This window comes from Tasmannia lanceolata, unplaced genomic scaffold (genome assembly GCF_043159265.1).
Source record: "Tasmannia lanceolata isolate RefF3 unplaced genomic scaffold, GAP_Taslan_0.1 ptg000005l, whole genome shotgun sequence".
Classification (NCBI taxonomy): domain Eukaryota; kingdom Viridiplantae; phylum Streptophyta; class Magnoliopsida; order Canellales; family Winteraceae; genus Tasmannia; species Tasmannia lanceolata.
This window is the reverse complement of record NW_027518682.1, coordinates 13,612,936-13,623,108: the sequence shown is the minus strand read 5'-3', so window position 1 is coordinate 13,623,108 and position 10,173 is coordinate 13,612,936. Positions and strand designations below refer to the sequence as shown.

Below are 10,173 nucleotides of genomic sequence, written 5' to 3'. Positions count from 1 at the left end.
GGGTCGGGTCGATGCGGGTCGGGTAAAACCCGGCTCGAGTTGCAGCCCTAGTGATAGGGGCGAGAGGGACGTCTAGAAGGTAAATAGGAAAACAAATATGACACGAGATAGCGGTACATTGGCTATTTTATAAAAAACGAAGTTGCTAGGGACCATCGCAGAAGCTATTTCGCGGACGGCTGTTGCACAAGAAAGCATCCACATACGCTCAGATTTTGACTCATTCATTTAATTCATCTGAGGTGGCTGCTTTCTTGTGCAACAGCCAGTCCGCGAAATGCCTTACGCGATGATCCCTAGCAAATCCCTTATAAAAAAAAGATAGGAGTCTAAAATATGGTAGTACTTAGTATTAATGTTGAGTCAGTTGTGCGCGGCTTGTGAGAGAGGGTTGGCAGAATGCTCCATGACCGCGAGTCTTCCTAGCAGCTCATATTTTGATAATGGCAAAAGTGAAGAAACAAAATTGAAGAAACAACTTTACAAAATCAATTGAAGCTGTCTGTGTCACTTTTGAAATTAGTATATGAATGTGTATTGTGAATAAAATATAATACAAGAAGTCAAGTAAAAGATTGAAATATCTTAATAATGTTATTGATTAAGGATTTTTGTTTTGTTTTGTACATGGTTGTTAACACATCAATCAGACTATCACAGAGGTTACTGTTTTAAGCTTTTAAATCCTTTTCCAATGAACTCATGAATTTTAAAAAATTCTAATAGACAACGGTCATATGGTTACAAGCTAAAATGGTTAAAGCTCCACAGGATCTTTGTTGACTTCCAATGTATACAGGATCTTGTATTGCTTGTAAGCGCCAATTAAGCGAAGATAATTATGTATTAAATTAAAGAAGAGAAAAAACTTCTCATATTTGCGTTTTGGGAGAAGGAGAGACTTGAAAAAGTTTGAAATATCTTTTAATAATGGTAGCCAAACATGCCCTAAAAGTTTACATTCCTCAATCCGGGAACCCAAAACCCAACCCCAATCCGATTTCAAAAATAAAGTTAGTCGGATTGGGTTAGGGTTGAGTGATTTAGATTTTAGAGGTGAGTGGGGTACGGGTCGAGGCTAAATAAAGGGGCATAATTAATGATTTTTAGAAAAAGTATTGGGAGATGCTTCTTTTCAAGTTGCCCGTGCGTGGCTTATCAAGTTTTCAGTGTGTTGTCTTAGCACCACTCTTACCTTTCTACGTGGAAAAGGGCGAGGAGCCAAAATCCTATCTTCTTTCTCTCTCTCTCTCAAAATGGCCGTTACTTCCGTACCCTCTCTCTTCTCCAACATCGCCTTCAAACCACACAAAGCCAGAATCGGATTCGGACCCGGAATCCGAAACCGTCGGTCCATGCTGGTCCGATGTGTGAAAACCAGCGTGGAAAGGCGAGTGACGGTGAAAAGCGGAGAGGATTCGTTGGAGATCTGCAGAGTCGTAAACGGAATGTGGCAGACAAGCGGCGGCTGGGGAAGGATCGAACCAGACGAAGCCGTTAACGCCATGTTACGATACGCTGATTCCGGACTCTCCACTTTCGACATGGCCGATATCTGTAAGAAACCCCCGGTTTTTAGAACCCTACTCTAGTCTCATTGTAACTGTGTTACGGTCATTTATTCACCGGGCAGCCCCTTGTAGTCTTGGCGTGAGGAAGAAAAGGGGGTAAATATATAACTTCCCTTGAGACGTAAATACACTAGAGGAGGCTGGCCCGGGGAAGAAAAGGGGGCGAATATATCACGTCCCCGTGTAAACATATCCCAATGTGGGGCTGTTTGCGTCTTTGCGAGCTAGGAGTCTAGGACAACCTTAATACCGTGAAATTTTATACGGTGTAAGACTGTAAGCCCATATAGTCCCGTATTCTCAAAAAGTATTGTACGCACCACATCATAGGATAGGATGATCCAAACCGTCGGTTGTTCCTCAAAAACCATATCTATAAGATGATCTTAGCCCTCCGATCTATAGAGGTTTCCATAATTTGCAGTTCCACTGTAGATTGGAATGTTGGGATGATCTATAGAAATGATTTTTTTGAGCACAACTTATGGCCCATCGCATGGACGACGGTTTGGATCATCCTATAGTGTGGTTCACCCTTGTAGGAGGGATGAGCCCTCCTTTAATGTGAATTGTGGGCAACTTTAAAGCTTTTTTATGTCAAAGTTAAAAGGAGGGCGCATCCCTCCTATTTGGGGGGGGGGGGGGGGGACGTGGTGAAAAAATCATCACCCTTAATAAGGGCTTACAAACTCTAATATCGTTTCCCTCGTCTTTTGTTTAATAATATACGTGGAAAAGGGCCGAGGAGCCAAAATCCTATCTTTTTGTCTCCCCTTCTCCTTCACTCTCAAAAAATGGCCGTTGCTTCCGTACACTCTCTCTTCTCCAACCTTGCTTTTAAACCCTACAAAAGCAGATACCGAATCGAGCACCGAATCCGAAATCGTCACCAGGTACCGGTCCGGTGCGTGAAAACGAGCGTAGAAAGGAGAGAAACTGTGAAAAACGGAGAGGATTCGTTGGAAATATGCAGAGTCTTAAACGGGATGTGGCAGACTAGCGGCGGTTGGGGAAGGATCGATCGAGATGACGCCGTTGATGCCATGCTCAGTTACGCAGACGCCGGACTCTCTACCTTCGATATGGCCGATCATTGTATCAAACCAAACCCCCTTTTTTCCATACTGTTATATAATTCGTCTTTTTGTTTCACTCATTATCAATTTATAATCCATTTACAAAGGAGTTGTCCTGAGAAGGTGAATTGGGAAATATAATTTGTCCATCAAGACAAGTCACAAGTATCCCCACATGGTATCTCCTTTTTCTGTTATCTTTCTAGGGTTTTGGTTTGTTTCCTTTTGCTTGAGATTTATTTTGATGGATTATATTAGATATTGATGAGAATTTAACTCATTCATTGTTAGAAATTGGTGGGCTAAACACAATGGTGTGAAAGAGAGAAGGATGTTTGGGTGAATGAATAATATATTTAGAATTTAGGGCTCAGGGGTTTGGTTGGTTTTGAAGATTTTTGGCGATTCTTGTTTATAGGATGAAAATTTCTATTTGGGTGACTGGGTTTCGATTACGAAAGCATGAAATAGTGAGAGAATAATGGGATCATTTGGACACAAGAAAGACCTCAAACTGCGAAAAAGTAAGCACAAGTTTTTGTTGTTACAGCGCCATTTCTTCTCATTTGTGATTCAGAAGGGGAAAAAGTTAAAAAGAAGAATGACACATTATAGAAATTACTATGCTTACTAATTTTTACCATGCATGTGTAGGTAGTCATGAATGATTTAAGCCATTCATGTATAGACCTCATCTTGGATGTTTCACTACCCAAAAATCATTACTAATGAGTAATTCTAATTGTTCGATCAAGATCTATGAAAATTACTACAAAATATATAACATTCAATAAATCCAAATTCAGCTCTCGGGTACTACACTTGAGTAGGAATTTGGATTTCAGATGCAACTCCTAATTTCGTAACTGTCATTGACACTTAGTAGAAAGAAGAATAGACTGTTGTGATGTTACTTCTCCCAAATATCTGTCTGTAACTTTTTAGTAGCTATAATGTAATTCAATTGATACATACTTATACAAGAGATGCTGAGGTGATTCTGAACCTTTTGGTTTAAGACTTGTAATGGACTATTATTTGTTGTATTTTTCATGGATCTTGATCGAACAGTTAGAATTACTTTTTTAGTTTTTTTTTAATGATAGGGAATCTTATTCAAAGGAACGATTAGAATTACTCATTTGTAATAATCCAAAATCAGTAGGCAAAATCTATGTTTACCAACTTGGGTTTAGATGAGAACTTGGCCTAGGTAAAGAGAAGTTGACTCATGTATTCAATGATTGTCGCAGTCAACTTTTCACTAACTCGGGCAAGTCGAAGGTGGTTTTGATTGACTTGGTAGGGAAAAACTTGAAAATGGATGAGAACTCATCCAAAGTAAAGCCTAGCTGACTCGGGGAGTCAATGTATCATTGATTGACTCAGGGAGCTTTCAAATGTTGGGCTAAAGACTCATTGAAGAGATGGTTTAAATGGTTGACTTTTGGGCCATATGCAATCCAAGGTGTAGTCGTGTAGGCCTCCACCATGTGAACAGTGGACGAAAGAGTTGACGGCAATCAAGGTGGGCCTATGTGAATGATAGAGCTAGGGAGCATGGTGCTATGATGCATTTAGGTAGAATTTGATCATTCTTCATATTATATATATAGGGAGAGGATAAATGTTCCCGGATGTGCGACCACACAAGGTTAGATAGAATTAAAAATGAATACATCCGTAAAAAGGTGGGGGTGGCACCAATTGAAGAGAAGATGAGAGAGCACCGCTAAAGATGGTTTGGGCATATCCACGTAGGCCTTTGGATGCTCCAGTGAGAATAAGTGACTCGTGCCAAGTTGATGGAATAAAAAGAGGTAGGGGAAGACCGAAAACAGCTTGGGTAGAAACATTGAGGAAAGACTTGATGGCTAGGAACATAACAAAGAACATGACCTTGGATAGGAGAGAATGGAAGAAAATGATCCATGTAGACGAACCCAACTAGTGTCAGGATTAGACTAAATCATTTTGAGCCGGGTAGATTCTTTCACCTTCTTCATGAAAATTTTCAAAAGGATTCATTAGCCGACCCCAACTAGTTTGGGACACAGGCGTAGTTGAGTTGAGTTGAGTTGAGAGGATAAATGTTCCCCCTTTTTAAGCATGGAAACCCAGGTTGTATTGGTTTTATGACTGCTATATTTACTTATAAAAGGCACATTTATCATATTTATAATTGAGGAAATGATAAATCTGCCCTTAATTTACTAAGGTTGCCCCCTTGTAGTGTTTTTACAACAAAGGAAACAAGTCATAAAAATAACTGTTTAAAACTCCTCGAGTCAATCGTTGACTCGTCCGATTCATCTCCCTTTTACCTTGGCCGAGTTGTTGTTCAAGTTCGAGTTTTGATCAATCAACTCAATGAGAACTCCTTTGACACTCAAGTTAATGAGAAGTTGACTCCATCAATCATTGACTTGCCCGAATCGACTCCCTTTAACCTTGGCCGAATTCCTGTCCTCGTCAGAGTTTTTGAAACACTAAAGAGTGGAGTGACATTATCAAAATAGGGATTCTGAATATCAACTCCCAATATATGTTTGTAATATTGCATGTATGTATGTGTGTGTGTGTGTGTATCTGATACTCATGTATGTGTCAGTCTCTTGATTTAATTCAACCAAGGGTTTGATTCATATTGCATTCTCCGAGTAATTTTTATCATATGGAAACAGGAATGCTAGTCTATCTAAAGAAAAAACTCTGAGAAATGGAAGATGTGTAGAATCTTTTAAACTGGAGTTTTCGAATCTCACTAAAACAGGATCTTTTCCAACACATATACAAGTTATAAATGAATGTATACATTTTTTATCCTTGATTTGTTCGTGTTCGTTCAAATTTAACACATTGAAGATGAAAAGAAAATTGAGTTCCCTTCTGTTATGTAGATGGACCGGCTGAGGATCTGTATGGCATTTTCATTAACAGGGTCCGCCGTGAACGCCCACCAGAATTCCTTGAGGAAGTTAAAGGGTGAGTATTAGACCCACTTGTCTTTAACATTTTTTGCTGGAGTTGTACATTGTTTTAGAGTATATACGTATGATAGGAGCTTTTTTATATAAGCTCCTACAATTCAATTTGAATATCACATAAAGCAATCAATGTGCCAACTCAGATACTATTTGACGAACTTTTACTTAATTGCTCACTTTTTTAGGCTGCAACTGGGTTGCGTACCCAAACTGACCTCAAGGTTTCATGATTTTAGATGGTTTGATTTTTTCGTCGTATGGATTGAAGGTGTGATAAAATGGAATTGCATGTATCATTATACTAACTTCTTTCAATGTCTGATTGGTATGGGTGCTATATATTTCGTTCGATTTTAGAAGTAGCCTAGATTTGTTTGGGAATGTTAAGAGTAAGGTTGACTCGATCATTTTTTTTTTCTCATATTCTCCTTTTCCCACTCATTTGCAAGCATTTTTAATGTTTTTGACTTATTTCCAAGAATTTATGAAAATTTATGATTTTCAGTCCAAATTCAGGATTTGTAATTCGAACCTCTTAATCTGAATTTAAGATTCACAGCTCGGGATCCTTACAAATCTGTCATCATTGACAGTTTTTTGAAATTTGTATTAAAGTTAAGAGTTAGGAGTTTATGATAATATTTGGCTTATTTATATCTTGTCAGAATTGTAAAGTGAAACTGTTAGTTTGGAGGAATAATAATCTGTAGTCATGGTTTGTTGTTCTGTTCTTATGACTGATTTATGGTTTTATTTAGGCTTTTTTATCGATTTTATACTTCTATATCATATTTGATTTGCAAATGTTGGGTATGATTTTGGCATTTGCGCTTACTGGTTTAATGCTTAACTCTCTTTGGACTTTTCAAATTTATGCAAGCATTCATCTCACTCCCAATTTATTGAGTTGATATAAGAGCATATTTACTTTATTGCAATTTAATGGAAGCTCATTAGATGATTGCACCAGTTCAATCAAGGATTTCCTTCAGCATTCTAGCATTCATGCTTTTCTGAAAAGGACCCAAATTGATTAGCTTGGTTATCTGTTTCCTCAAAATTCCTGTCAACTTTTTTTTTTAGTTCTGAAAGTGGCCTGAATTGATTACCTGAGTTAAATATGACCTGAGATGCAACTTGGGATGAACTTCTCTTGGGATTTTTTATTCAAGTATTGACACCGTTGAATTTGGTTCGGATTGATTTCCTGAATTTTATTCAACTTGGAAACTGGTTCAAGTAGTTATTCTTCTTAAATGGGCCTGATTTGAATGCCTGAGTCATGTAGTTATTACTAAATTGACCTGATTTGAATGCCTGAGTTGTGAAGTCTAATATGCAAATTATGATGGGCTTATGTGGGAAAATAACAAAACTAATTATCTGAATTAGATTTCGTTCTGCTTACTTCATGTATTGTGCAATGCAGACTTACTAAATGGGTGCCGCCTCCAGTTAAAATGACAAATAGTTACGTCCGGGATAACATCAATGTTTCACGGAAGAGAATGGATGTTGCTTGCTTGGACATGCTCCAATTTCATTGGTACTCTTTCTATTCTTTGGTATCTTGCGTGCTAACAGGATACATATATAGAAGTGTCTACGACCTACAGTCTAATGTTGCACAATGTGTGTGTTAGTAGTGGGATAGCATACCGATATGGGCATTGGGACATTTGAATCTCAAAATATCTGGATATGGATTTGATGCCTTCACATACTAGTTGAAATATGCATATAGTTTTGTATCACACATGAGGGAAATCATGCGTCGGATTGGATTGCAAAGCAACCGCTCAGGTGCATTGAAAAGAGACATTGGATGTCTGCAATGCCTTCGTATTCTGTGCATATTTTTTAGAAAGAACTTTCTTACAAGATAAATAGCATGCTGGATTCTTAAAATCTGATATTCACCAATATATCAGCACATCGATCCCGGTTACATTTTGCATTTAAGTATGCATTTCTTATCATCTATTTATTTTTTTCTACTTCAAATAGGTGGGATTACTCGAATTCTGGGTACCTTGATGCACTAAAACACCTTGCAGATCTGAAAGAAGAAGGTTAATATGATCCCTTCTACATTTAGTCTCAGGCTTTGAAGATTTCCAAAATATAAATATTCATATTCTGCTTTGTTGGAAACCTATGCTGTTTGATCAGATTGGATTATTTCGGTGAAGGTATGCAGGTAAAATTAAGACTTTGGCTTTGACAAACTTCGATACTGAAAGGTTACATATAATCCTAGAAAATGGGATCCCAATTGTTAGCAATCAGGTAACAAATTAAAACTCTTTACATTTCTCTGAGACTCATGTGATGTTTTCATTTAGAATCGTGCTAATCAATCCAGTTTGATGCTCCTATAGGTGCAACATTCGATCGTTGATATGCGTCCTCAACAGAGAATGGCAGAACTTTGTCAGCTGACTGGAGTTAAACTCATAACGTCTCTCTCTCTCTCTCTCTCTCTCTCTCTCTCTCTATATATATATATATATATATATATATATATATATATATATATATATATATATATATATATATGTGTGTGTGTGTATTTTTTTTTTTTTGATTTGATACACATTGAAAGCAGTTATGGGACTGTGATGGGTGGCCTCCTGTCTGAGAAGTTTCTAGATACCAATTTATCCATTCCTTTTGCTGGCCCTCCTTTAAACACTCCCTCTCTTCAGAAGTATAAAAGGGTACTCCTCTATACCTCTTTTCCCCTCAGTAGCAACTCATGGTTTTATTAACGAGATAATGAGTTTAGGACATTGCTCTTGAGATCTTTCGCTAAATGTGGCAGATGGTTGATGCTTGGGGAGGATGGAGTCTCTTCCAAGTTTTACTTCAAACATTGAAGAAAGTAGCTTCGAAGCACGGAGTCTCTATCCCGACTGTGGCTGTGAAATACATACTTGATCAGGTAAATCAATCTCACCCACTCGTTCATACGTTAGCATGTGGTTAATTTCTTCCAAATCACTTACGCTGACCCATTTGGCCCGCTGCTTGTTTTGATTTTGTTGAGAGATTGCAGCCATCAGTGGCGGGATCAATGATAGGTGTGAGACTTGGTCTTTCTGAGCATATCAAAGAGTCCAGTGCTGTGTTTTCGCTTGTTTTGGACGATGATGATGTTAACAGCATTGCAGAAGTATCAAAGAAAGGTAAAGATCTGCTAAGAGTAATTGGTGACTGTGGCGATGAGTACAGGCGTGCATGAATATCTCTTTCTCACTGCGTATGAACTAGTGAGATGAGTCACATTTTGGGGTAGTTTAAATTTTTTTTCTTTTATTACTTTATATGTACCAATATGAAATTGTATTCATCTGGAAATTAAACATTGAATACATTCTCATCCAACCATTTGGGTTGTACAAAAACTGGGCAAAGTACAGAACTGTTACTTATATTGGAATATCATGTAATCTTTCAAAAGAAAAAAAATAATTTGGAATATCATGTAATTTTTATATCGAAGGGGTACCTTTAGACCTTTAATTTTTTATGAGTAGGGTACCTTTAGACTTGTCACTCTTCCTTGTATATGTATTGGTCTTTTGAACATAGTTCGATATGAAAGACTTGTTAATTCCGCTCCCTCTAATGAAGGATATTTTTCTCCATTTACTTAGATTATAATAAATTATATAAGATACCCCAAGTTTGGGGTAAATTTTCAAGTGGACGAGATTGCGGGCAGATAATTCCAACATTGACTCAAGTCTCGCAGGCCAACCAATTTTAGATTGATTTCCCAGTGTCTCGGCCAAGATCCTTTTAGCTGGACGCACTCTCTGATCTATGTATTGGTTAGGCAGGGAGTCTGCGTATTCTCTTAACTAGAAATAAATATCGTGACGCTCGTGCTACTTTCAAGGAATAGATGGTCATGTGATCCCGATGAAGCATCACTTTTAAGAAGTAAGGTAGAGAACGACCGGGGCAAAGAACACTCATCCTTCTGCGGACTCATTGAATCCAGAGGAGGGCTTTAGCCCGAGGTGAATCAATCATTGGGCAAGCATCTTCCTGCTAGAGTTACAAAGAGAGATCATAAAGATGAGTGCTTCCTTGGGAGCTGAAATCAAAACCAACCTAATTCAAATCCTAATCCATTCTCAATCTGTGTTTGTCTAGTCATACAGGGATATGCCAGGGATGGCATTGTAAAAGTATAGTGATGGCATTTCAGCTGACATTGTAGGCTATAGAGTGGTGGCATTTCCTAAAAAATAACCCGTAAAATAGAGTAAGCTATCCGGTTCAAAGGCCACTTCCTTTTTAATTTTTATTCATGATATAGAGAAAAAATATTCCAAGTTTGGTAGAGTTGAAATTTTCCTAGGAAACAGGAAAAATCTTCTGTTTTGGAAAATAAATTTTAAGAAATGAAAACTGATTTTCCAGTGTAAAAACTTTCCCTGCATCCAATCTCTGATTTGGTTAAAAAAAGACCCGAGTACCACACTGGTGTTTTTGAAACTGCCGTCCACTGATTGGCTTAATTCCTTA

The 10,173-nt window shown here is 37.9% G+C and overlaps 1 protein-coding gene across 1 annotated transcript; it reads left to right on the top strand.

Annotated features, from left to right (window-relative positions):
- Positions 1-1,180: 1,180 nt before the first annotated feature.
- On the top strand, positions 1,181-9,133 carry LOC143877579 (NAD(P)-linked oxidoreductase superfamily protein). Its single transcript, XM_077379722.1, has 9 exons — positions 1,181-1,557; positions 5,548-5,632; positions 7,064-7,180; positions 7,642-7,706; positions 7,835-7,923; positions 8,016-8,095; positions 8,243-8,354; positions 8,459-8,578; positions 8,693-9,133. Exons 1-9 carry the CDS (start codon positions 1,257-1,259, stop codon positions 8,876-8,878), a joined length of 1,155 nt encoding a protein of 384 aa, XP_077235837.1. The 5' UTR covers positions 1,181-1,256; the 3' UTR covers positions 8,879-9,133.
- Positions 9,134-10,173: the final 1,040 nt, after the last annotated feature.

Bases quoted from the DNA above. Each gene is read 5' to 3' on its own strand.
- LOC143877579 (XM_077379722.1), top strand. From the start codon at position 1,257: ATGGCCGTTACTTCCGTACCCTCTCTCTTCTCCAACATCGCCTTCAAA. The intron at 1,558-5,547 runs GTAAGAAACCCC...TCTGTTATGTAG, and splicing joins TTTCGACATGGCCGATATCT to ATGGACCGGCTGAGGATCTG. The intron at 8,355-8,458 runs GTACTCCTCTAT...TAAATGTGGCAG, and splicing joins CTCTTCAGAAGTATAAAAGG to ATGGTTGATGCTTGGGGAGG.